At 41.8% G+C, this 26,388-nt stretch overlaps 4 protein-coding genes across 7 annotated transcripts; 1 reads left to right on the top strand and 3 right to left on the bottom strand.

The window, feature by feature from the left end:
- Positions 1-1,697: 1,697 nt before the first annotated feature.
- On the bottom strand, positions 1,698-5,506 carry LOC124005042 (interferon-stimulated 20 kDa exonuclease-like 2). Its single transcript, XM_046313904.1, has 4 exons — positions 5,202-5,506; positions 3,848-4,742; positions 2,492-2,692; positions 1,698-2,326 (listed from the first exon to the last, which is right to left on the bottom strand). The coding sequence occupies exons 2-4, from the start codon at positions 4,553-4,555 to the stop codon at positions 2,225-2,227; spliced, it is 1,011 nt and encodes a 336-aa protein (XP_046169860.1). The 5' UTR covers positions 4,556-4,742; positions 5,202-5,506; the 3' UTR covers positions 1,698-2,224.
- Positions 5,432-26,337, top strand: LOC124005043 (methyltransferase-like protein 25B). 2 transcript variants are annotated; one of them, XM_046313906.1, is made up of 10 exons: positions 5,432-5,566; positions 6,703-6,756; positions 6,887-7,083; positions 7,383-7,714; positions 7,864-7,940; positions 8,160-8,759; positions 9,015-9,172; positions 17,525-17,654; positions 24,151-25,125; positions 25,232-26,337. In XM_046313906.1, exons 4-7 carry the CDS (start codon positions 7,655-7,657, stop codon positions 9,127-9,129), a joined length of 852 nt encoding a protein of 283 aa, XP_046169862.1. In that variant the 5' UTR covers positions 5,432-5,566; positions 6,703-6,756; positions 6,887-7,083; positions 7,383-7,654; the 3' UTR covers positions 9,130-9,172; positions 17,525-17,654; positions 24,151-25,125; positions 25,232-26,337. The 2 variants fall into 2 exon arrangements, with proteins under 2 accessions (XP_046169862.1, XP_046169863.1); XM_046313907.1 differs by lacking the exons at positions 17,525-17,654; positions 24,151-25,125; positions 25,232-26,337 and adding exons at positions 9,279-9,473; positions 16,379-16,453.
- On the bottom strand, positions 11,891-14,721 carry LOC124005045 (protein S100-A1-like). Of its 2 annotated transcripts, none has more exons than XM_046313910.1 (3): positions 13,432-13,469; positions 12,838-12,997; positions 11,891-12,419 (listed from the first exon to the last, which is right to left on the bottom strand). In XM_046313910.1, exons 1-3 carry the CDS (start codon positions 13,461-13,463, stop codon positions 12,270-12,272), a joined length of 342 nt encoding a protein of 113 aa, XP_046169866.1. In that variant the 5' UTR covers positions 13,464-13,469; the 3' UTR covers positions 11,891-12,269. The 2 variants fall into 2 exon arrangements, with proteins under 2 accessions (XP_046169866.1, XP_046169867.1); XM_046313911.1 differs by lacking the exon at positions 13,432-13,469 and adding an exon at positions 14,580-14,721 and having other exon boundaries at positions 11,895-12,419.
- On the bottom strand, positions 20,019-22,495 carry LOC124005046 (protein S100-A1-like). 2 transcript variants are annotated; one of them, XM_046313913.1, is made up of 3 exons: positions 22,351-22,495; positions 20,612-20,771; positions 20,019-20,176 (listed from the first exon to the last, which is right to left on the bottom strand). In XM_046313913.1, exons 2-3 carry the CDS (start codon positions 20,750-20,752, stop codon positions 20,027-20,029), a joined length of 291 nt encoding a protein of 96 aa, XP_046169869.1. In that variant the 5' UTR covers positions 20,753-20,771; positions 22,351-22,495; the 3' UTR covers positions 20,019-20,026. The 2 variants fall into 2 exon arrangements, with proteins under 2 accessions (XP_046169869.1, XP_046169868.1); XM_046313912.1 differs by lacking the exon at positions 22,351-22,495 and adding an exon at positions 21,206-21,243.
- Positions 26,338-26,388: the final 51 nt, after the last annotated feature.

Genomic DNA, 26,388 nt, shown 5'->3' with positions numbered 1-26,388 from the left:
TCGCCTTCCTGAGCGGTATGATGGCTGCGTGGTCCCATGGTGTTTATTCCTGCATACTATTGTTTGTACAGACGCACGTGGTACCTTCAGGTGTTTGAAAATCGCTCCCAATGAGGAACCAGACTTGTCGATGTCTACATTTTTTTTTCTGAGGTCTTGATATCAATCTTTTGATTTTCCCAAGATGTCAAGCAAATAGGCACTGAGTTTGAAGGTAGGCCTTAAAATACATCCACAGGTACACCTCCAATAGGCTAATTGACATCATTTGAGTCAATCAGAAGCTTCTAAAGCCATGACAATTTTCCTGAATTTTCCAAGCTGTTTAAAGGCACAGTCAACTTAGTGCATGTAAACTTCTGACCCACTGGAATTGTGATTGATTATTTCACTTATAACTCACTGTGTTTGTAAACAATTGTTGGAAAAATGACTTGCGTCATTCACAAAGTAGATGTCCTAACTGACTTGGCAAAACTATAGTTTGTTAACAAGAAATGTGTGGAATGGTTGAAAAACGAGTTTTAATGACTCCAACCTAAGTGCATGTAAACTTTCAACTTCAACTGTAGGTCCTGGATGGCAGGAAGCTTGGCCCCAGTGATGTACTGGGCCATTCGCACGACCCTCTGTAGTGCCTTATGGTCAGATGCAGAGCAGTTGCCATACCAGGCGGTGATGCAACTGGTCAGGATGCTCTCGATGGTGCAGCTGTAGAACCTTTTGAGGATCTGGGGACCCATGACAAATCTTTTTTTTTTCCTGAGAAGGAATAGGTTTTGTCGTGCACTCTTCACAACTGTCTTGGTGTGTTTGGACCATGATAGTTTGTTGGTGATGTGGACACCAAGAAACTTGAAACTCTCAACCTGCTCCACTACAGCCCCGTCGATGTTAATGGGGGCCTGTTCGGCCTGCCTTCTCTTGTAGTCCACGATCAGCTCCTTAGTCTTGCTCACATTGAGGGAGAGGTTGTTGTCCTGGCACCACACTGCCAGTTCTCTGACCTCCACCCTATAGTCTGTCTCATCACTGTCGGTGATCGGGCCCACCACTGTTGTGTCGTCAGCAAACTTAAGGATGGTGTTGGGGTAGTGTTTGGACACACAGTTGTGGGTGAACAGGGAGTACAGGAGGGGACTAAGTACACACCCCTGAGGGGCCCCAGTGTTAAGGATCAGCGTGGCAGACGTGCTGTTGCCTACTCTTACCACTTGGGGGCAGCCCATCAGGAAGTCCAGGATCCAGTTGCAGAGGGATGTGTTTAGTCCCAGAGTCCTTAGCTTAGCGGTGAGCTTTGTGGGCACTATGGTAGGATAGTCTTAATCATAGGTCATCAATTTTATTTTCCAATGATTGCAAGTTAGCAAGAATGGAAGGCAGTGGGAGTTAACACGCTCGTCTCCGGATTCTCAGAAGGATGCCTGATCTGTGGCCCCTTTTCCGGCATCTTTTCTTCACACAAAAGGCGTAGATCTGGGCCTGTTCCGGTGAAAGCAGGATATCCTTCGTCACTCGTTAAAGGAAAAAGTTTCTTCTAGCCCGCTGTGAGTAATCGCTTTTCTGATGTCCAGAAGTTATTTTCGGTCATAAGAGACGGTAGCAGCAACATTATGTACACAATAAGTAAAAAAATGCAAAACGTCAGCCATGTTCTTGGGCGCCATTCATTATATCAATAAGTAATGTAGGCTTAAAAGTTTGAAATTGTAATTTTTTATTTTTTTTGCCATGTTTGCCATTACAATAATGATTTAAAACCAATTTGTTCATTATACTGCAGTTGTATTCAAATTAATTTAACTTTCACCCGGCAAAATGAACATGTACATGAGGTACTGAGATACTGTATGTTAACAATTGAATATATAAAATAGAAATGTCTGAACAAATAACTCTAGACAATTCAAAGCAAAACATCACAGTACTGTATTAGGAATTAATGAATAAAAACCAAGAAAATAGACTGCAACATTGTGGCAGAGGACTGCCATCTTGTGCCATAGGTCATCCAGCATAAAATAAACTACTGCAACCCTGAAGGCAACTGTTTTTTTTTTTTTTTTTTACAGAATTAGAAAAACAGACAGAAGTGGCTGAGGTGAGAAGTGGAAGACCTGATAGTGATTTCTGAATGTTAAAATTATGTTAAACATGATACGTCCATACCATCACTCAACCCTTTCACCAGTTCAGTCCATACTGTCTTTCACTGGCTTTTTTTCTATTTGGAGGCTAAGGTCCTCTCCCACTCCACCTCCACAACTTTGTACAGTTCCATGGTGGCTTTGGCGTCCTCCACGGACGAGTGCCCCTTCTTCCCAGTCTGAGAACACAAGGGGAATTCCTTGTTACTACAAAATAACATAAGCGACACAATAAGAGTTTTAGTAGCTTACTACTTTTGCCGAGACGAGAAACAACAACCTAGACTGAATCACTATAGATTATATTCAAATCAATCCCGTTTCAATCAGAATTCTCTTCTCACCTGGATGTTGCGGTTGAACAGGGCCTTGGTGAGTCTTTTCAGTGAGGCAACATCTTTCTCTGGAAAGCCAGCCTTCTGGTTGAGGAGAGGAATGCGGGATGTGTCCCGCGTTAAGACAGCAGGGTGACTGTAACTCAGGGACTTGAAGTCATTGTGGACAGCATGCCCTATCACCACCTTTCCTGCAAGGATCTTCAGTATCTATAGGAGGGGGGAATACAGAAGAGATCAAATGATATCATGGTCATGTTTAGCAAAGTAAAGGTCCAAATAGAATAGATTAAGGGGCAATTCCACTGTAACAGATTTACGCTTTGACTCCGTTTTTTCACTTGAAAATGTATGGCAAACAAAAATCATTGATTTGAAAGTTTAACAAACCATACAACCAATGTTCCCTCTAAAAAAATTATCACTGAGCAAATTTCAGGTCTGCTGAGTGCAAACTTGAAAGTTGTGAAAATTCAGTGCAACTTCCGGCGCGGTTTACTGTGAACACTGATGCTGTTCCCGCTTTAGGTTAGTTTTAACAGTGGTCAAGTAGGCTACTGTGAGTAGAAAAATCAACAGTAGCAGCCAATGTGTGGGGTTCAATGTAGGTTTACATTACATTAAAAAAAAACATCCAGGGCTTGACATTAACCTGTTAATCCACTTGACCTTTAGACAAGACGACAACAAATGTTGTGTTGTTTGATGCAAGAAACCACTTTACAAAATAAAATACATAATTATTCCCATACCATTGCTACGCTCTGCCTATTGGTTACTTAGCTTATTCAAGCCGGTCTCAAAATACAACACTACAAAGATATTTACCTGACTCGCTTTATAAAGAAAATGCTCACGTTTTGTACTCTTGTAGGAAGCAATCGATCCTCCATTGCCGACTACAAATAACTCACTAACTAGCAAAGGATATGAACAAATATGCACAAGTCACTACACGTAGCTCTCACTTTGATCTCAAAACAAGCGCATCGACTCATGACCGCTCAATGCTGTAAAAACAGTCCAGTTCAAAATTAGTTTTGCTATTAGTTGGCAGGGGTCTTTACTTCAACATTACTGTGTTTTGATGTATTTCTGATACATTTTAAGACTTTTCTGGTATATGTTTTCTAAGACCCCTTTTCCACCTGTTTATCCAGAAATCAAAGCCTTTGCTAATATCACATTTTCAAGATGGATAATAGTTGAAAAATGTATCTATGCCTTCATTTCCCCAAAATATAGACTCTTAGCTTTCATTTAACACCCAATTTGATATGCTCATAGGTCCTTTACGGTGGAAAAAGGTTAAACGGAAAACATATTTTTCCTCCTCCTTTGATCGTTCTCTTCCGGGAGCCTTACCTCCTTCCTGGCATGTTGAAATGGCATGGCTTTGACCAATTGATGCCAGGAGATGCCACTCCAACGAGTCCGGTAGTCAGTGACTGCGTTGGTGGGCTTGATGTACCTGTCATACACCACGTCTCCGTCATAGGAGACAATACTGCATCGTGCCAGCTCACTGTTGCGACCCTTGGGGCCCGTGCCGACCATCTCACAGTCCAAGGCAAGGTACTTCAGGGGGTTACAAAGGGGGGCCGACCTACTTGGGACAGAGGCATAGCGAGCAACAGTCCTGGTGGGTGGGGGTTGGTGCCCCGGGGTGATAGTCGAAGTGGATTGCTCAGGATTGGTGGAATTCTCCACAGTTATGGTCAACGATGTTGAGCTGCTTGTGGATGATGCAGGCTTGGAAGCAACGCTTCTAGCATGATCTGACCTGGGTATGTGATATGAACTTTTACTGTGAGTATTCTGCGTGTGAGCAATGCTTTTGTTGTGTGCAGCATTGGGTTGAGACGGCCGATTGGCCCCATTGTGCCAGTGAGGTGGGCCCTGATGTGTATTCCCCTGTCTGTGATTGTGCTGGTTCTGCTTTTTGTTGAGGTAACCCCTTTTCTCCAAGAGTCGCCGCCTGTTGATGAATGCCTTGTGTGTGTTCCTTCCCGATGAGTCCTTACAGGGTCCACTGCTGCCCGAACAGTCCAGGTTTAACATAATGTCAGACATCTTGGGAGGGGAATCTTCCTCAACTGGGGCTGGGTTTGTTCTTGGACTAAAACTGTTTACGTCCCACTCCCTTCAACAGGACATAAAGGCATTCACTGCTGTGCAAATTTAGGTTCAAATATTTGCTTTAATCAAATGTCATTCTGACCCAATTATCATGACATCAATGGAAGCAGTATTGTGATACCTGGACAAAAACAAAATTGGTTTCTGTTAACAAAGCAGCTGATATGTCTGAAATTGTAGGAATATATTATAGTCATGAATGACAAACAAAGAAGCCAGCTAGTTAGCCGTTTATATAATCTAGCTAGTTTGGTAATATCTTAGTATGAAACACATTGATCAAATTTAGCTAGCTAGCCACAATTAACGTTAGGTATTTTCGAAAAGTATGTGTAATCCGTGTAGTGTAAACGTTAGCTGTCAGGATGATATTACAGTCGAAAATACGGTTTAGGCGAGCTAGAACTGGGTCATTGGCTAGCTATAATGCTAAGCGTCGACTCGAACATTAGCTAGCTAGGAATGAAACTATATTCTCCAGACAGACTAATTTAACTGTATGTCTTCACTCAAATTGTATCCTGATAATATGGTGGTGCACAAATCAGCGTTATACAACAAATTACATTTATACACCGACCTATAAACATAGCACCATGCTCCGACTTCCTTAACAGCCAAACAGTCGACTACTTCCGGTGTTCAGAGTTCGTGTTGTGATATACATAATGGACGTACGTTATGAGGAAGAGCCACAAACACTTCTCATCGTCGTTATATACAACTATTTCACTCGGACTCTGTTGAAATAGCCTATTGTTGAAATGTTTAATGTTCACAATTAATGTTCACAATTCGTAACCAGTTGTTGTAGCCAGTCAGTTGATGTACGACAGTCGAATGATGTGCTCACGGACACTTTCAGCAGAGCAGCAAAGAGAGTTGGCAAGAAATCTTACATATTTTCTGTCGACATACAAACACATCTCCGATTCCTTCATAATTGTACGTAGCAAGCAACGCATTCTATTTACATGTTTAAAAAAAGTTAATTAAGCTGCTATTTGGAGGCTAAGGTCCTCTCCCACTCCACCTCCACAACTTTGTACAGTTCCATGGTGGCTTTGGCGTCCTCCACGGACGAGTGCCCATTCTTCCCAGTCTGAGAACACAAGGGGAATTCCTTGTTACTACAAAATAACATAAGCGACACAATAAGAGTTTTAGTAGCTTACTACTTTTACCGAGACCTGCTGTTATTTGATTATAAGATGATCACGTGATATACTGCTATCAGGTCTTGAGTCCTCCGCTCCAGGTTGAAGTTTCCCCTACAGATCTAGGATCAACTTCCCCTCCCTCAATCCTGACCTAAGCCATTATTAGGATAAATGTAAAACTGACCAAAGGTCAGCGTCTAGAGGCAACTTCACCCTACACGCTTGATCCCTGGCTCAAAGTTTCCCATGAAGCTTGATCCCTGGCTCAAAATGGCCCCTGGATAGATTTCTCTAGCTACTCATCAATTAATGTGTTATTGATCATGTTTTCTACTGCCATGGGAATTATTCAGTGAGGATCTATGGGCTACATTGCCTATGTAACGGATGTGAAACGGCTAGCCTAGTTAGAGGTGCGCGCTAAATACTGTTTCAATCGGTGAGGTCACTTGCTCTGAGACCTTGAAGTAGTGGTTCCCCTTGATCTGCAAGGTCCGCGGCTTTTGTGGAGCGATGGGTAACGATGCTTCGTGGGTGACTGTTGTTGATGTGTGCAGAGGGTCCCTGGTTCGCGCCCGGGTATGGGCGAGGGGACGGTCTAAAGTTATACTGTTACACCTACCAGATGGCAATAGTTCCTCTGTGACCTGTCACCCCCACAAATAGCTAACAGATTGAATGTGAATTGAATTGTTTTTCCATCTACTGAACATCTACCATTCCAGTGTTTAATTGCTATATTGTATTTACTCTGCCACCATGGCCTATTTATTGCCTTACCTCCCTTATCTCACCTCATTTGCACACATTGTATATAGACTTGTTTTTCTACTGTATTATTGACTGTATGTTTGTTTACTCCATGTGTAACTAACTCTGTGTTGTTGTATGTGTTGAACTGCTTTGCTTTATCTTGGCCAGGTCGCAGTTGTAAATGAGAACTTGTTCTCAACTAGCCTACCTGGTTAAATAAAGGTGAAATAAAATAAATATAAAAAAGGTATTCAGTCATACCAGTGTATTCGTTCAATTTGAATTGGATTCTATATCATAAAACAGTTAAATAACTTATACAATTTACTTTTTTATTTATTTTTAATTTCAGCTACTATTGCCTCTTTCACTATTGGCTTTCCGGGCCACTGCGCATGCCCTGACGCTCCCCATGACACCCCAGGGCAAGCAGGGACATGAAGTGGGCATGCTGAAGCCAGAGGAGTTCTTGGAGAACAAGAGTCAGAGCTCACTGCTGGGAAACATGTGGAACCCAAAAAGCAGCATGAGATCTGGAGTCTGGGCAAGGTAAAGGTGTGCATACTACTTTACATATATGGATGTGCATACTACTTTACATATATGGATGTGCATACTACTTTACATATATGGATGTGCATACTACTTTACATATATGGATGTGCATACTACTTTACATATATGGATGTGCATACTACTTTACATATATGGATGTGCATACTACTTTACATATATGGATGTGCATACTACTTTACATATATGGATGTGCATAATACTTTTTTATATATACTGCTGATTCAAATAAGCATTTCAGTTGTGGATACTGATCTGTTCATCTCTCTCCACAGTTGGTGAAGCAGCTTTGTGACCTGACAGACTGCAATAGTGTGGTGGATGTGGGCTCTGGACAGGTAACCTAATATTCAGTCTTGTTATCAGACCTAGGAGTCACACAATATTACTTTTTGTAATCTGCCTAACAATGAGATTTGTCACGGTATATGATTTGTCACGATGTTGTATATCCCTACTGGTCTCCCTGGGGCCATTTGACTTGTTTCTTGTCGTTTGGGCTCGGTCTGTCTGGGACTGGAATTGAGGCTGATCCCACTCTAGATCCATGGCATCCAAATATGATGGACAGCTTCTGTGGACGCTGGAGAAGGAGCGGCAGAGGAAGGTAATGCACCAGAACGCTCAGTAGTAAAGTGCAAGAAAGGCCCAGTTGACTAGGAGTTTTTTGGAAGAAAGAGTGAAGCAATTTGGTAAATATTGCTAATATGCAATATGATGAAGCATTAAATATTTATACTGCTCATACTCTTTCAGAATGGACCTCCCCTCTCTAGATCTGGCCCCTCACCCTACCATGTGGCTGGCTGGGTCAACCACAAAGCATCAAGCAGGTAGGAAATGGTAACTGTGTCTGTGAGGATCAGACCACTCTGGCTGGACTCAGTAAGAAGAGACAGCGGGGGGTCCATGTCAGAAGCTGATCAGCAACATGGGCTTGGAGACCAGACTGTGTTGACTGCAGAATCAGAATTCCTGGGTTGTTGAGACAATGGCCAGGCTGCATCCCCGCTCAAGAATAATGACAATGCATGTACAAACTCTTTTCCTAGTGTAAAACATGAACCCCGGTCTAGCTCACTCTCGTTTCCAAAACGTCTCTGCAAGACTAAAGCCGGACAAGGCCCATATGTCCACCTACTCTGCCAAGAGTGTTCATCCACTGAAGTTGTTGTCTGCCCTGTGGAAGAGGGGCAGGGATGTCCAGATTTCATCCTAACATGCCTCCATGCCTGCGGGGACCTCAGCGCCACCCTACTTCTCCACTTTGCCAGCTCCCCTCACGTTCATGGCATCACCTCAGTGGCGTGCTGTTACATGAAGATCACCACGGGCTACAACCCAAACCCCCCTGGCCTCATAGCCCGTCCCCTTTCCCCTTTGCCCACCAATGAGACATATCACTCAGAGTTTGGCTACCCTATGAGCTCCTCGGTGCAGGGGTTGCCAGGACACCAGCTGTCCTATAAAGCGCGGGAGGGGGTGTGTCATGCCATCGAGGACTACGTGCACAGGCTGCGGGAGGAGAGTGGGTTGCTAAGGATGCACTGTTATCGGGCAACGCTGAAGACAGTTATCAGGGAGGTGAAGCCGGGACTGCGCGGGCCGGGAGTCCAGGCAATAAAGAAAGCACATCTACTACCCTTTACAGGGTGAGTGTTTACACAAGTTTGTATCCATACCTCTTCAGTCTGTATCATTAGGCAGCAGCTTTCACTGTATGTTAGGATGAAAACCTAAGAAATTCATCCTTGCATTTGTCTCAGAAAAACCTTTACTATTTGGTATTATCCTTGTGTATAATGATAATCATTTTGATGATCACATTTAGGAATTCAATATCTGCGTTCTCTCTACATAGCATTTAGGTCAAACAACCCTGACCCCCTCTCACCATGTACCCACAGGTATGCCCGTCTGGGCCTGCCCCTGGACACCTGCAGAGTGGGGGCCATGCTGAGGCAGGAGAGTCGTGTGGTGGTATACTTCAGCCTGACTCTGCTACTGGCACCGGTGGTGTAGACTCTGGTGCTGCTGGACAGGATGCTATACCTTCAGGAGAAAGGTGAGGAAATGTACAGAGACTGTGTGTTATCAGATCTTGTATTTGTTTTGTGAGTGCAGTGCTAACAGTAAAGGTGTTATTTGTTATTGCTTGATTGTTGGTGTAGGTATAAAGAGTCAGCTGGTGCCACTCTTTGACCCTGCTTTCTCTCCCTGAAACCTGGTACTGAAGCAGCCGACAAGGGACAAAGAGGCCGAGTGTACACTTCCATAACCAAGGACATGTCTAAAATCGTGTGTTGTGTTCAGAGTTTACTCCCTTACTCATTGGTGCTCAAAGACTTTGGAGTGGAAGTTTAGAAGTGAGTATCTGTGTCCGAATATCCGTACTACACACTTAAACTGCATACTATGTACTCATTGTCGCAAACTATTTTGCACGTACCGTTTAGTAAAAAGTATGCCACGGCCACAACGCAGTAGCGGCTCCTGACTGTCTGAGTAGGTGGGGCGGTGCAGAGTACGGGGGGATTTTTCAAAATTCAAAAGACATGCATTAATTAACCAGCCCATTTCCAATTCAGTTAATTTCTCTAAACTCTTAATAGTCATGACGTTATAGTGGTCTTGATGTCCTTTGGGTGGTGAACCATTCTTGATATACATGGGAAACTGATGAGTGTGAAAAACCCAGCAGTGTTGCAGTTCTTGACACAAACCGGTATGACTGGCACCTACTACCATACTCCGTTCAAAGGCACTTTAAATCTGGTTTTGGTTTCGTTAACATATTTAGTGAAACCCAAGTGCATATATACATTAAATCAAATACCGAGGACACACACCAACATTTTTCAAATGTTAAAATCAACAAAAAACGTAGACATGCCGGTGCATCGCAGATTCAAAACTGTTGGACAGCAACAGAAAACTAAAGCACTGATAACTGGGAACGAGATCAGAATGACTGCTAAGGCCTTCAAACCTAAAACAATCCATGTGTTCAAATCAAAAGGCCTGATTAACATGACAATAACGCAGCCACATCCAGGGTCCCCACTACTGACGCATTAAAACATCTAAAGATGGTTTACTTTAAAAGCTCTGATGAACAATACTTTAATGAGAACAGAAATCCACTTTGGGTAAATAAATGTTTTCAAAAGATGTAGCCTGATGCAGCAACACGCATCATTTTAAAGAGAACAAAAACTACTTGGTGTCACGAATATTACCGAAGGTGACTCCCCTTCTTGTTCGGGTGGCGCTCGGCGGTCGTCGTCGCCGGTCTACTAGCTATCGCCGATCCGTTGTTCTGTGTTCGTTTAGTTTTGTCTAATTGGTAGCACCTGTTTCTAGTTTGGTTGTTAGGATAGGGTATATATAGTCTGTTTAGCCCGCTTCTGTTTCGTGCGGGCTTGTTCGTCTGTTTTGTTGGTTGAGTGTATTTTGTTGTATTTTTGGGTTACACGCTGTCCGGTTATATTTCTGTTCATTTGTGTTTTCACTTTGTACATGTTGTGTTTCGGGACATTAAAGCGTGTTGTTTTTCCCACATCTTTGCTCTCTGCGCCTGACTCCACACCTCTTCACTCAATATTGTGACACTTGGCCTACAGTACATTTGAACACCACCGCAGAAGCTTTGCTATTTGGCATCTTTCCAATTAAGTTGCCTAATTTTGGTCCTAGTTCTCCAAGTAGCCAATCACTCGCAAGCCCACCTCTTCCAATGCACTGTGGAAAAATGTGCATCGAATTCTAGATGACCTGAAATCAGTAACATTTAAGCCATACCTGATTTTTGAAAATGACATACTATAAAAATGTTTTTTCTATACTGAGAATGAATCATGCACAATTGCATTGTTTTGTGTATTGGTTAATTTTGATAGCACATCACCATATCTGGTTGTCAAAGCTGAAATAAGTATGACATCTGCGCATTTAAAGTATACTGGATTTTCAAAATGGCCTACTATTTAGAACATAAGTATGGGTATTCGTAAATGGCCAGAGCCTAATATTTCAGATTGTGGAAAGAAGGAGGGCACGCAACCATACATGTAATGCAATTGCTTTTCCATATTGTCTGGACGAAATAGCTTTTGAGAGAATGTACCCCTTATCTGGCAAATTGTGTGAAGACTAGTATTTAGATTTCACCTGATGAATCCTTAGTTAATTTTCCAAAGCCTGTTTCTAGTAGTCTTACTAGTTTTGAAGGCTGCTTGAAATAGTTTAAGGTGGCAAATTTCTCACAGCAGCAGTCATACATGAAACCCTGACATGTTGCTCAGTGCACGCTCATATTTTAAGTTACAGGAAGTGTTCAACGCAAATGGCTGAAGCATCCAGACTCCAGTATTAAGTTGTCAGAGACTGCAGTGTTCTGTTGCCGCAAACAGGCTCTAAAGCAATATTTTACATGGATTTAAATCAAGCTTTGCATTTCATTAAGATTGGGGAAACTTAGGATGCAGCCAGTCTGTGTGGGAAATTGTTTTTTTCCCCCCTTCCTCTCTGGAGCTTTGCAGTGCACACCTGAGGGGAAGTCACTTTGGAAGTTAGTTTAGAACCATGTTTGGCTAAAAGTGTTGTGCATTTCAGTACAAAGCCTTCCCTAAAATGTTGGGTGCGGTTTGCCATGTTTAAGCATAGGTGGCAGACCAGGGGCCATATGAAGAATCTCAGTATAAGTGCTTTTTATGATCAAGTCCCTACCGTCCATGTAATCTTATTCACAGATCAAAAAAGCAAAACTGATCCTAAATCAGCACTCCTACTCCGAGACAATTGATTCATACTGCCCAGAGTTCATGTAAAAGACATGTACCAGTAACACGCATTCAAGTCAAATGAGCTGAGTAACATTTAGAAAGAGCAATGATCACCTTCATTGATCTGAGCAGAATGTTAACTACTAGTGCAATAGTACACTGAAACTGCACAGTCCATTGCAGGATTCTCTCCAGAAGCAATCATTTTACAACAGTGAAAAGAGCCTTTGTTAGAAATGACCATTATGTGACAAGAATATTCAAACATTTGCCTTTTTGTCAAGGAGAGAGTCATTTCAATCAAATGACAGCATACGTTTGTTTTATTAACAAGGAATAATGAGTAGAAATTTGGTCACAGACCGTCCCCCCCCCAACTCATTCATTCAGGCCCTCTACAAAGAACTCGTTACAGGCCACTGTCAGCACAACAACCAAGACGACAAACTCCTTAAAGTCCACTTCGCCATCTTTGTCTTCATCCAGATCACTCATGATCTTATCTACAACCATAGGGTCCTTGCATGCCTGAGAGAGGAGTAGAAACAGTTAATGCATTGAAAGGTAGGCCAAGACCAGAAGCAGCCACATGACTCTTAGAACAGTTGTAGATAAGAACTGGAATAAGCAATGCGCAGGAAATTGCACAAAGCCAATCAGATGGAAAAATCCATCTCATGCCATTGTTTTACCATCAAATCATTTCAGATCTATGAAATGTCTAGGTGATGTGTCATTTCTAGGCAAGGCCATTGTATTATTTAAATGATTCTAATACAATATGTTGTGAAGGTGATGGTCCCACAACTGTTCAATAAATCAAGACTTCTCCAATTCTTGCATGCATGACTTGCTTTGGGGCAGTTTTACATTTTGTTTATGTCTACTTAAAATGTAATTGAACCCACATATCCCTCGCCTGGACAGCATTAGGAATCAAACTCACCGCCAGGAATTCACTCAGTTCACCCTGCAATAGATTCTTCAGCTCAACTTTGCTCAGCTTGTACTTGTCCCCTTCTTTTGAGGAATATGAGTGGAACACTTGAATTAGCCCCTCCATTGCACTCTCGAGTTTGGAACCCATTTTACACTGCTGTGAATACCTAAAAGAAATGTGAGGGACAGGTCAATCCATGACAGTGTATAAACTGTATGGACAATTAGATTTTACAGTAAAAGTCAATTTGCATGAAGTGAACTCCTTACTGGTTCCTGTTTATTTTTACATGAAACATTTGTCAGTGTAGAATATTGTAAACTGTATGCAACAGCCACTGGGGCCAGTTTTTAGCATTTAATCCAGTTCAAAATGATCATGTGGGTTAAATTCTATCCCCCTTTCAAATGTAGTCTTTGAAAACAAGTCAATTCTCAATTATGATCTAGACAGGCATCCGATAACTAGCAACCCATGAATTAAGATCTTTAAATAAGACATCAACTCCAGCAGCAACTAGGATTGAAAAATATTGATCCAAAGGAGAATGAGACATTGCTATTGGTTGTCCTGGTGAGCCTACAGAGGAAACAGTCATACCTTGCTGTTCTCAGGGGGTCCATGATAAACATTCAAAAAGGATTGGTTGTCTCAGTAAGGTTATAGATGGTTTCACAAGCTATAAAATTGTCATCCCCAGACACACAAATGTAGCCCATTCTTACGTGATGTGTGCAGCTATCCTAGTAATTCAAGCTCTGAAGGGGGTAGGCCTAATGTTTGATGCATCTAAAGCACACAACACCCCTGAATCAAGCATTATTTGATAAGTTTAGATTGTGTGGTTCTGTACCTTACAAATGTGATCAGCTCTGTGAAAACACCCTCGTTAAAACACCACGGGCTGTTGAGGCAATTGGACTGAAAGTACACCGAGTGAACAAAACATAAGGAACACCTGCTCTTTCAATGACACTGACCAGGTGAACGCCATTATCCCTTATTGATGTCACTTGTTAAATCCACTTCAGTGTAGTTGAAGGGGTAGAGACAAGTTAAAATAAGGATTTTAAGTCTTGAGAATGTGTGCTATTGAGGGTGAAAGGGCACGACAGAAGACTTCTGTTCAAATTAACAGGTGCCAGGCGCACCAGTTGGAGTATGTCAAGAAATGCAACGCTGCGCAATAGTTTCCCCGTTTTTATTAAGAATGGTTCACCACCCAAAAGGACATCCAGCCAACTTTACAGAACTGTGGGAAGTGTCGGCATCAACATGGGCCAGCATCCCTGCGGAACGCTTTTTACCTTGTAGAGTACGTCGCCCTCAACGAATTGAGGCTATTCTTAGGACAAAAGGGGAAGGTCTACCTAATATTTTGTACACTGTATAGTTGTTATTCCAGTCAGTATAGGCCCAAAGCACATTTGCTGAAACTTTTTGTAGGCCTAGTTTAAGCCAATTATAAAACAGATGGCAAATTGTGCAATTACCAAAAGAGAACCACTATAAAATAGAAACCCAATGCTACAGTCCCCCAAAAAAGGACATTTGATTTCACTCACCTGACTGTTCCTAGGCAGTCATTGAAAATAAGAATTTGTTCTTTACCTGACTTGCCTAGTTAAATAAAGGTATAACAAATAAAAATAGGCTGCATGGCCAAACATGAACATATGCTCAACAAGAACTAGGCATACAGGTTATATATATATATATATATTACCACAAACAGGTCCGCTACTCACCTCAAAGCTGATGACAAACGAAGCAGAAGTGGCGTCGACTCTCATCTTACCTGTTTTATGCATCTCACCTGAGACTAAATTCAAATCAGGCGCCCCCCACCGGTGAAACCTACAACGTCACGGATGCAAATGACACAGGTATGCCTAATTAATTTAACCATGTAAGGTTACATTTCGCTGTGCAACTACTAATTATAAGTATTATACAGAATGTATTAGCCTATCGCATAAACAAGACAGTATCGGTATACAGTCGTATAGGCTGTATTTAACAACGACGTCTTGAAATGATGGGACCTATTGGTTTAAAGCAACTAAAAAGACCGACTTCCATTCCGAGTTTAGTTGCTACGGAAACCGTTTATGGTTTAAGAACCACACTGATGCACTCAGAGGAAACGGTGACGGGACCTACCTGAATTTGTCCAATAGAAACTCTTGCAAAACGTTTACCGTTTGGCGTAGGCTAAATGGTTTCTGTTGCAAAACGTTTTGCAACAAAATTGGCGTAATGAATGAATATACCGCATGTAACATGTATTCTATTGCATTGCATGAGCCATTGGACGTACCCTTTAGCCTTCTGAGAGAAATGCCGTGACAATTCCCAAATGCTCTGTCTAAACGCAAATAGGCCTATACCTCGCACGAAGAGATACTGTTTTGGAAATATTTGGAATAACTTTCACATCGGTGAGATGGTATTTATGAAAAAACAAAAGGCTAAATGACTACACACCTTTTTAGGATTAGAGGTCCATGTAGGGCTGCCATATTTCCATGTTATAGCGCTTATTTAGGCCTACGGAAGACAGGCGACCGTGAGAAGTGTGCAGGGGGGCATGAGACAAAGGAATATGCAGTATCGGTGAAAACAGTTGTGTGTTAACTGTGGGGGTACCCATGGTGCTGAGGATCAGAAGTTTCCAGTGAGAGAAAGGCAGGCTGAAGTTGCTTGGATCAGAGTAGTACAGAAAGTTTTGTATGCCGAGACAGTGAAGAGAGTAGAAGAGGAAGATGGGTACAGGGCTAAAGATCCTAAGATGATCCCTGTGAGCAGGCTGTGGCCAATAGAGAGTGAGGCATAGCCATGGTTATCAACTGTACCTCAGGAATGGAACGTAAATCACACAAATAGATGTTGTGGTGGCAGCTGCAGACAGGTACTTGGGTGTATGAGATTTTACTGCAGTTGAGTTACAATGTGTGTTGAATGATAGTGTCTCGTCCTCCCAGGATGTCAGCCTGGTGTAGGATTCAGATGGAGCCAAGTAGTGGAAAAAGTTGTGAGGTTTTTAACGGATGTAAGGTTAGTTGGTCCCTTTTCCCTGTCCCCTTCCCTTTTTGTGTCAAAGTGTAATGAATTCACATTCCAGAACAGTAGGTGGAAACACAGGGCTAGATAAGAGAAATAGATTAATAGGGAGTCTGTGACCGTCCTCACACTCCAATACAGTAGGTGGCGGTGTATGCACCTTTAAGTTTGTTGCGGTCCTCCAATACAAATTTGAAGAAGACGACTGACTGAAATTTGAAGAAGACGACCTGTTATAATTAATGAGTTTTTTTAACCTTTATTTAACTAATTAGCTATCGAAGCGTCTCCTAACAATTGTGTGTAATAGTGTTGTAACTGAAAAATACTGCTGCCTGCAACTGTGTTAAAACCGGTTAAAACATTGTATATTAAGTGTTTATTTAGCATTTGTGAAATTATTTTGATGTGAAAGTGGAAGGCTTTATGTTTCCAAAACCATATTGCAAGGTATAATTATTAACGTTTCTGAACGTTAAAACAGAGCGTCGGGAGTAGTTCACATGGAGCCAGCTGTCTTCCATACACATCTGCTGAGAACCCAAGACAGTGACCAGCTGTAAGTAGAAAGAAAGAGGTGAAGCAAGAGGTTTTACTCCGCCCAAAATCTGTCCACGAAAAATAAGCCCATGAATTTCTGCACAAATCGTCTGAAACCATCTCAGGGAAGCTCATCCGCGTGCTCGTCATCCTCACCAGGGTATTGACCTGACTGCAGTTTGGAGTCGTAACCAACTTCAGTGTGCAAATGCTCACCTTCGATGGCCACGAGCACGCTGGAGAAGTGTGTTCTTCATGGAAGAATCCCGGTTTCAACTGTACCGAGCAGGTGGCGTGTATGGCGTTGTGTGGGCGAGCGGTTTGTTGTGAACAGTGCCCCATGGTGGTGGTTGGGTTATGGTATGAGCCGGCATAAACTTTGGACAACAAACACAATTGCAGTTTATCAATGGCAATTTGAATGCACAGAGATATCGTGACGAGATCCTGAGGCCCATTGTCGTGCCATTTATGCACAGCTCCATGTCGCAATGATGTGTACACAATTTCTGGCAGTACATGACAGTACATTAGCCATGGGATATGACAGTACATTAGCCATGGGATATGACAATACATTAGCCATGGGATATGACAGTACATTAGCCATGGGATATGACAGTACATTAGCCATGGGATATGACAGTACATTAGCCATGGGATATGACAGCAGCAGGTCAGATATGTATAGGCCTACTACAGTATGTTCCATACATTCACTCTCTCTCTCTCACCATTGTCCCTTGCTGGGCACCCAAAAGGGTTTGCCAGCATTTATCACCTCAAATGACATCACATGGAAATAATCTCCCTCTGTATACTTATGCGCTCATAACAGACTCTAACTACCAAATTCAAATTCTACCGGTGGTGTAGACTCTGGTGCTGCTGGACAGGATGCTATACCTTCAGGAGAAAGGTGAGGAAATGTACAGAGACTGTGTGTTATCAGATCTTGTATTTGTTTTGTGAGTGCAGTGCTAACAGTAAAGGTGTTATTTGTTATTGCTTGATTGTTGGTGTAGGTATAAAGAGTCAGCTGGTGCCACTCTTTGACCCTGCTTTCTCTCCCTGAAACCTGGTACTGAAGCAGCCGACAAGGGACAAGGAGGCCGAGTGTACACTTCCATAACCAAGGACATCTCTAAAATCGTGTGTTGTGTTCAGAGTTTACTCCCTTACTCATTGGTGCTCAAAGACTTTGGAGTGGAAGTTTAGAAGTGAGTATCTGTGTCCGAATATCCGTACTACACACTTAAACTGCATACTATGTACTCATTGTCGCAAACTATTTTGCACGTACCGTTTAGTAAAAAGTATGCCACGGCCACAACGCAGTAGCGGCTCCTGACTGTCTGAGTAGGTGGGGCGGTGCAGAGTACGGGGGGATTTTTCAAAATTCAAAAGACATGCATTAATTAACCAGCCCATTTCCAATTCAGTTAATTTCTCTAAACTCTTAATAGTCATGACGTAATAGTGGTCTTGATGTCCTTTGGGTGGTGAACCATTCTTGATATACATGGGAAACTGATGAGTGTGAAAAACCCAGCAGTGTTGCAGTTCTTGACACAAACCGGTATGACTGGCACCTACTACCATACTCCGTTCAAAGGCACTTTAAATCTGGTTTTGGTTTCGTTAACATATTTAGTGAAACCCAAGTGCATATATACATTAAATCAAATACCGAGGACACACACCAACATTTTTCAAATGTTAAAATCAACAAAAAACGTAGACATGCCGGTGCATCGCAGATTCAAAACTGTTGGACAGCAACAGAAAACTAAAGCACTGATAACTGGGAACGAGATCAGAATGACTGCTAAGGCCTTCAAACCTAAAACAATCCATGTGTTCAAATCAAAAGGCCTGATTAACATGACAATAACGCAGCCACATCCAGGGTCCCCACTACTGACGCATTAAAACATCTAAAGATGGTTTACTTTAAAAGCTCTGATGAACAATACTTTAATGAGAACAGAAATCCACTTTGCGTCAATAAATGTTTTCAAAAGATGTAGCCTGATGCAGCAACACGCATCATTTTAAAGAAAACAAAAACTACTTGGCCTACAGTACATTTGAACACCACCGCAGAAGCTTTGCTATTTGGCATCTTTCCAATTAAGTTGCCTAATTTTGGTCCTAGTTCTCCAAGTAGCCAATCACTCGCAGCCCACCTCTTCCTATGTACTGTGGAAAAATGTGCATCGAATTCTAGATGAACTGAAATCAGTAACATTTAAGCAATACCTGATTTTTGAAAATTACATACTATAAAAATGTTTTTTCTATACTGAGAATGCATCATTTCGTGTTTTTGTTAATTTTGATAGCATATCCCCATATCTGGTTGTCAAAGCTGAAATAAGTATGACATCTGCACATTTAAAGTATAATGGATTTTAAATGTATGGGTATTCAGACATGGCCAGAGCCTAATGACTAATATTTCAGAGTGTGGAAAGAAGGGCACGCAACCATACATGTAATGCAATTGCTTTTCCATATTGTCTGGACAAAATAGCTTGAGAGAATGTACCCCTTTTCTGGCTAATTGTGTAAATGAATGAAGACTAGTATTTAGATTTCACCTGATGAATCCTTAGTTAATTTTCCAAAGCCTGTTTCTAGTAGTCTTACTAGTTTTGAAGGCTGCTTGAAATAGTTTAAGGTGGCAAATTTCTCACAGCAGCAGTCATACATGAAACCCTGACATGTTGCTCAGTGCACGCTCATATTTTAAGTTACAGGAAGTGTTCAACGCAAATGGCTGAAGCATCCAGACTCCAGTATTAAGTTGTCAGAGACTGCAGTGTTCTGTTGCCGCAAACAGGCTCTAAAGCAATCTTTTACATGGATTTAAATCAAGCTTTGCATTTCATTAAGATTGGGGAAACTTAGGATGCAGCCAGTCTGTGTGGGAAATTGTTTTTTTCCCCCTTCCTCTCTGGAGCTTTGCAGTGCACACCTGAGGGGAAGTCACTTTGGAAGTTAGTTTAGAACCATGTTTGGCTAAAAGTGTTGTGCATTTCAGTACAAAGCCTTCCCTAAAATGTTGGGTGCGGTTTGCCATGTTTAAGCATAGGTGGCAGACCAGGGGCCATATGAAGAATCTCAGTATAAGTGCTTTTTTATGATCAAGTCCCTACCGTCCATGTAATCTTATTCACAGATCAAAAAGCAAAACTGATCCTAAATCAGCACTCCTACTCCGAGACAATTGATTCATACTGCCCAGAGTTCATGTAAAAGACATGTACCAGTAACACGCATTCAAGTCAAATGAGCTGAGTAACATTTAGAAAGAGCAATGATCACCTTCATTGATCTGAGCAGAATGTTAACTACTAGTGCAATAGTACACTGAAACTGCACAGTCCATTGCAGGATTCTCTCCAGAAGCAATCATTTTACAACAGTGAAAAGAGCCTTTGTTAGAAATGACCATTATGTGACAAGAATATTCAAACATTTGCCTTTTTGTCAAGGAGAGAGTCATTTCAATCAAATGACAGCATACGTTTGTTTTATTAACAAGGAATAATGAGTAGAAATTTGGTCACAGACCGTCCCCCCCAACTCATTCATTCAGGCCCTCTACAAAGAACTCGTTACAGGCCACTGTCAGCACAACAACCAAGACGACAAACTCCTTAAAGTCCACTTCGCCATCTTTGTCTTCATCCAGATCACTCATGATCTTATCTACAACCATAGGGTCCTTGCATGCCTGAGAGAGGAGTAGAAACAGTTAATGCATTGAAAGGTAGGCCAAGACCAGAAGCAGCCACATGACTCTTAGAACAGTTGTAGATAAGAACTGGAATAAGCAATGCGCAGGAAATTGCACAAAGCCAATCAGATGGAAAAATCCATCTCATGCCATTGTTTTACCATCAAATCATTTCAGATCTATGAAATGTCTAGGTGATGTGTCATTTCTAGGCAAGGCCATTGTATTATTTAAATGATTCTAATACAATATGTTGTGAAGGTGATGGTCCCACAACTGTTCAATAAATCAAGACTTCTCCAATTCTTGCATGCATGACTTGCTTTGGGGCAGTTTTACATTTTGTTTATGTCTACTTAAAATATAATTGAACAGACTGTCATATTGAAACCACATATCCCTCCCCTGGACAGCATTGGGAATCAAACTCACCGCCAGGAATTCACTCAGTTCACCCTGCAATAGATTCTTCAGCTCAACTTTGCTCAGCTTGTACTTGTCCCCTTCTTTTGAGGAATATGAGTGGAACACTTGAATTAGCCCCTCCATTGCACTCTCGAGTTTGGAACCCATTTTACACTGCTGTGAATACCTAAAAGAAATGTGAGGGACAGGTCAATCCATGACAGTGTATAAACTGTATGGACAATTAGATTTTACAGTAAAAGTCAATTTGCATGAAGTGAACTCCTTACTGGTTCCTGTTTATTTTTACATGAAACATTTGTCAGTGTAGAATATTGTAAACTGTATGCAACAGCCACTGGGGCCAGTTTTTAGCATTTAATCCAGTTCAAAATGATCATGTGGGTTAAATTCTATCCCCCTTTCAAATGTAGTCTTTGAAAACAAGTCAATTCTCAATTATGATCTAGACAGGCATCCGATAACTAGCAACCCATGAATTAAGATCTTTAAATAAGACATCAACTCCAGCAGCAACTAGGATTGAAAAATATTGATCCAAAGGAGAATGAGACATTGCTATTGGTTGTCCTGGTGAGCCTACAGAGGAAACAGTCATACCTTGCTGTTCTCAGGGGGTCCATGATAAACATTCAAAAAGGATTGGTTGTCTCAGTAAGGTTATAGATGGTTTCACAAGCTATAAAATTGTCATCCCCAGACACACAAATGTAGCCCATTCTTACGTGATGTGTGCAGCTATCCTAGTAATTCAAGCTCTGAAGGGGTAGGCCTAATGTTTGATGCATCTAAAGCACACAACACCCCTGAATCAAGCATTATTTGATAAGTTTAGATTGTGTGGTTCTGTACCTTACAAATGTGATCAGCTCTGTGAAAACACCCTCGTTAAAACACCACGGGCTGTTGAGGCAATTGGACTGAAAGTACACCGAGTGAACAAAACATAAGGAACACCTGCTCTTTCAATGACACTGACCAGGTGAACGCCATTATCCCTTATTGATGTCACTTGTTAAATCCACTTCAGTGTAGTTGAAGGGGTAGAGACAAGTTAAAATAAGGATTTTAAGTCTTGAGAATGTGTGCTATTGAGGGTGAAAGGGCACGACAGAAGACTTCTGTTCAAATTAACAGGTGCCAGGCGCACCAGTTGGAGTATGTCAAGAAATGCAACGCTGCGCAATAGTTTCCCCGTTTTTATTAAGAATGGTTCACCACCCAAAAGGACATCCAGCCAACTTTACAGAACTGTGGGAAGTGTCGGCATCAACATGGGCCAGCATCCCTGCGGAACGCTTTTTACCTTGTAGAGTACGTCGCCCTCAACGAATTGAGGCTATTCTTAGGACAAAAGGGGAAGGTCTACCTAATATTTTGTACACTGTATAGTTGTTATTCCAGTCAGTATAGGCCCAAAGCACATTTGCTGAAACTTTTTGTAGGCCTAGTTTAAGCCAATTATAAAACAGATGGCAAATTGTGCAATTACCAAAAGAGAACCACTATAAAATAGAAACCCAATGCTACAGTCCCCCAAAAAAGGACATTTGATTTCACTCACCTGACTGTTCCTAGGCAGTCATTGAAAATAAGAATTTGTTCTTTACCTGACTTGCCTAGTTAAATAAAGGTATAACAAATAAAAATAGGCTGCATGGCCAAACATGAACATATGCTCAACAAGAACTAGGCATACAGGTTATATATATATATATATTACCACAAACAGGTCCGCTACTCACCTCAAAGCTGATGACAAACGAAGCAGAAGTGGCGTCGACTCTCATCTTACCTGTTTTATGCATCTCACTTGAGACTAAATTCAAATCAGGCGCCCCCCACCGGTGAAACCTACAACGTCACGGATGCAAATGACACAGGTATGCCTAATTAATTTAACCATGTAAGGTTACATTTCGCTGTGCAACTACTAATTATAAGTATTATACAGAATGTATTAGCCTATCGCATAAACAAGACAGTATCGGTATACAGTCGTATAGGCTGTATTTAACAACGACGTCTTGAAATGATGGGACCTATTGGTTTAAAGCAACTAAAAAGACCGACTTCCATTCCGAGTTTAGTTGCTACGGAAACCGTTTATGGTTTAAGAACCACACTGATGCACTCAGAGGAAACGGTGACGGGACCTACCTGAATTTGTCCAATAGAAACTCTTGCAAAACGTTTACCGTTTGGCGTAGGCTAAATGGTTTCTGTTGCAAAACGTTTTGCAACAAAATTGGCGTAATGAATGAATATACCGCATGTAACATGTATTCTATTGCATTGCATGAGCCATTGGACGTACCCTTTAGCCTTCTGAGAGAAATGCCGTGACAATTCCCAAATGCTCTGTCTAAACGCAAATAGGCCTATACCTCGCACGAAGAGATACTGTTTTGGAAATATTTGGAATAACTTTCACATCGGTGAGATGGTATTTATGAAAAAACAAAAGGCTAAATGACTACACACCTTTTTAGGATTAGAGGTCCATGTAGGGCTGCCATATTTCCATGTTATAGCGCTTATTTAGGCCTACGGAAGACAGGCGACCGTGAGAAGTGTGCAGGGGGGCATGAGACAAAGGAATATGCAGTATCGGTGAAAACAGTTGTGTGTTAACTGTGGGGGTACCCATGGTGCTGAGGATCAGAAGTTTCCAGTGAGAGAAAGGCAGGCTGAAGTTGCTTGGATCAGAGTAGTACAGAAAGTTTTGTATGCCGAGACAGTGAAGAGAGTAGAAGAGGAAGATGGGTACAGGGCTAAAGATCCTAAGATGATCCCTGTGAGCAGGCTGTGGCCAATAGAGAGTGAGGCATAGCCATGGTTATCAACTGTACCTCAGGAATGGAACGTAAATCACACAAATAGATGTTGTGGTGGCAGCTGCAGACAGGTACTTGGGTGTATGAGATTTTACTGCAGTTGAGTTACAATGTGTGTTGAATGATAGTGTCTCGTCCTCCCAGGATGTCAGCCTGGTGTAGGATTCAGATGGAGCCAAGTAGTGGAAAAAGTTGTGAGGTTTTTAACGGATGTAAGGTTAGTTGGTCCCTTTTCCCTGTCCCCTTCCCTTTTTGTGTCAAAGTGTAATGAATTCACATTCCAGAACAGTAGGTGGAAACACAGGGCTAGATAAGAGAAATAGATTAATAGGGAGTCTGTGACCGTCCTCACACTCCAATACAGTAGGTGGCGGTGTATGCACCTTTAAGTTTGTTGCGGTCCTCCAATACAAATTTGAAGAAGACGACTGACTGAAATTTGAAGAAGACGACCTGTTATAATTAATGAGTTTTTTTTAACCTTTATTTAACTAATTAGCTATCGAAGCGTCTCCTAACAATTGTGTGTAATAGTGTTGTAACTGAAAAATACTGCTGCCTGCAACTGTGTTAAAACCGGTTAAAACATTGTATATTAAGTGTTTATTTAGCATTTGTGAAATTATTTTGATGTGAAAGTGGAAGGCTTTATGTTTCCAAAACCATATTGCAAGGTATAATTATTAACGTTTCTGAACGTTAAAACAGAGCGTCGGGAGTAGTTCACATGGAGCCAGCTGTCTTCCATACACATCTGCTGAGAACCCAAGACAGTGACCAGCTGTAAGTAGAAAGAAAGAGGTGAAGCAAGAGGTTTTACTCCGCCCAAAATCTGTCCACGAAAAATAAGCCCATGAATTTCTGCACAAATCGTCTGAAACCATCTCAGGGAAGCTCATCCGCGTGCTCGTCATCCTCACCAGGGTATTGACCTGACTGCAGTTTGGAGTCGTAACCAACTTCAGTGTGCAAATGCTCACCTTCGATGGCCACGAGCACGCTGGAGAAGTGTGTTCTTCATGGAAGAATCCCGGTTTCAACTGTACCGAGCAGGTGGCGTGTATGGCGTTGTGTGGGCGAGCGGTTTGTTGTGAACAGTGCCCCATGGTGGTGGTTGGGTTATGGTATGAGCCGGCATAAACTTTGGACAACAAACACAATTGCAGTTTATCAATGGCAATTTGAATGCACAGAGATATCGTGACGAGATCCTGAGGCCCATTGTCGTGCCATTTATGCACAGCTCCATGTCGCAATGATGTGTACACAATTTCTGGCAGTACATGACAGTACATTAGCCATGGGATATGACAGTACATTAGCCATGGGATATGACAATACATTAGCCATGGGATATGACAGTACATTAGCCATGGGATATGACAGTACATTAGCCATGGGATATGACAGTACATTAGCCATGGGATATGACAGCAGCAGGTCAGATATGTATAGGCCTACTACAGTATGTTCCATACATTCACTCTCTCTCTCTCACCATTGTCCCTTGCTGGGCACCCAAAAGGGTTTGCCAGCATTTATCACCTCAAATGACATCACATGGAAATAATCTCCCTCTGTATACTTATGCGCTCATAACAGACTCTAACTACCAAATTCAAATTCTACCGGTGGTGTAGACTCTGGTGCTGCTGGACAGGATGCTATACCTTCAGGAGAAAGGTGAGGAAATGTACAGAGACTGTGTGTTATCAGATCTTGTATTTGTTTTGTGAGTGCAGTGCTAACAGTAAAGGTGTTATTTGTTATTGCTTGATTGTTGGTGTAGGTATAAAGAGTCAGCTGGTGCCACTCTTTGACCCTGCTTTCTCTCCCTGAAACCTGGTACTGAAGCAGCCGACAAGGGACAAGGAGGCCGAGTGTACACTTCCATAACCAAGGACATCTCTAAAATCGTGTGTTGTGTTCAGAGTTTACTCCCTTACTCATTGGTGCTCAAAGACTTTGGAGTGGAAGTTTAGAAGTGAGTATCTGTGTCCGAATATCCGTACTACACACTTAAACTGCATACTATGTACTCATTGTCGCAAACTATTTTGCACGTACCGTTTAGTAAAAAGTATGCCACGGCCACAACGCAGTAGCGGCTCCTGACTGTCTGAGTAGGTGGGGCGGTGCAGAGTACGGGGGGATTTTTCAAAATTCAAAAGACATGCATTAATTAACCAGCCCATTTCCAATTCAGTTAATTTCTCTAAACTCTTAATAGTCATGACGTAATAGTGGTCTTGATGTCCTTTGGGTGGTGAACCATTCTTGATATACATGGGAAACTGATGAGTGTGAAAAACCCAGCAGTGTTGCAGTTCTTGACACAAACCGGTATGACTGGCACCTACTACCATACTCCGTTCAAAGGCACTTTAAATCTGGTTTTGGTTTCGTTAACATATTTAGTGAAACCCAAGTGCATATATACATTAAATCAAATACCGAGGACACACACCAACATTTTTCAAATGTTAAAATCAACAAAAAACGTAGACATGCCGGTGCATCGCAGATTCAAAACTGTTGGACAGCAACAGAAAACTAAAGCACTGATAACTGGGAACGAGATCAGAATGACTGCTAAGGCCTTCAAACCTAAAACAATCCATGTGTTCAAATCAAAAGGCCTGATTAACATGACAATAACGCAGCCACATCCAGGGTCCCCACTACTGACGCATTAAAACATCTAAAGATGGTTTACTTTAAAAGCTCTGATGAACAATACTTTAATGAGAACAGAAATCCACTTTGCGTCAATAAATGTTTTCAAAAGATGTAGCCTGATGCAGCAACACGCATCATTTTAAAGAAAACAAAAACTACTTGGCCTACAGTACATTTGAACACCACCGCAGAAGCTTTGCTATTTGGCATCTTTCCAATTAAGTTGCCTAATTTTGGTCCTAGTTCTCCAAGTAGCCAATCACTCGC

This window comes from Oncorhynchus gorbuscha, linkage group LG19 (genome assembly GCF_021184085.1).
Source record: "Oncorhynchus gorbuscha isolate QuinsamMale2020 ecotype Even-year linkage group LG19, OgorEven_v1.0, whole genome shotgun sequence".
NCBI classification, from domain to species: domain Eukaryota; kingdom Metazoa; phylum Chordata; class Actinopteri; order Salmoniformes; family Salmonidae; genus Oncorhynchus; species Oncorhynchus gorbuscha.
The sequence above is the reverse complement of the archived record's forward strand: the minus strand, read 5'-3'. Positions and strand labels throughout refer to the sequence as shown.

Excerpts from the sequence above, each read along its gene's own strand:
- LOC124005046 (XM_046313912.1), bottom strand. The coding sequence starts at position 21,237 with ATGTTTATCATGGACCCCCTGAGAACAGCAAG. Across the intron at positions 20,772-21,205 it reads GACCCCCTGAGAACAGCAAG|GTATTCACAGCAGTGTAAAA; the intron begins GTATGACTGTTT and ends CATTTCTTTTAG. Across the intron at positions 20,177-20,611 it reads AACTGAGTGAATTCCTGGCG|GCATGCAAGGACCCTATGGT; the intron begins GTGAGTTTGATT and ends CTCCTCTCTCAG.
- LOC124005043 (XM_046313906.1), top strand. The coding sequence starts at position 7,655 with ATGGCATCCAAATATGATGGACAGCTTCTGTGGACGCTGGAGAAGGAG. Across the intron at positions 7,715-7,863 it reads AGAAGGAGCGGCAGAGGAAG|AATGGACCTCCCCTCTCTAG; the intron begins GTAATGCACCAG and ends ATACTCTTTCAG. Across the intron at positions 8,760-9,014 it reads CATCTACTACCCTTTACAGG|GTATGCCCGTCTGGGCCTGC; the intron begins GTGAGTGTTTAC and ends ATGTACCCACAG.
- LOC124005045 (XM_046313910.1), bottom strand. The coding sequence starts at position 13,463 with ATGTTTATCATGGACCCCCTGAGAACAGCAAG. Across the intron at positions 12,998-13,431 it reads GACCCCCTGAGAACAGCAAG|GTATTCACAGCAGTGTAAAA; the intron begins GTATGACTGTTT and ends CATTTCTTTTAG. Across the intron at positions 12,420-12,837 it reads AACTGAGTGAATTCCTGGCG|GCATGCAAGGACCCTATGGT; the intron begins GTGAGTTTGATT and ends CTCCTCTCTCAG.
- LOC124005042 (XM_046313904.1), bottom strand. The coding sequence starts at position 4,555 with ATGTCTGACATTATGTTAAACCTGGACTGTTCGGGCAGCAGTGGACCC. Across the intron at positions 2,693-3,847 it reads TTCAACATGCCAGGAAGGAG|ATACTGAAGATCCTTGCAGG; the intron begins GTAAGGCTCCCG and ends CCCCTCCTATAG. Across the intron at positions 2,327-2,491 it reads TGTTCAACCGCAACATCCAG|ACTGGGAAGAAGGGGCACTC; the intron begins GTGAGAAGAGAA and ends TTGTGTTCTCAG.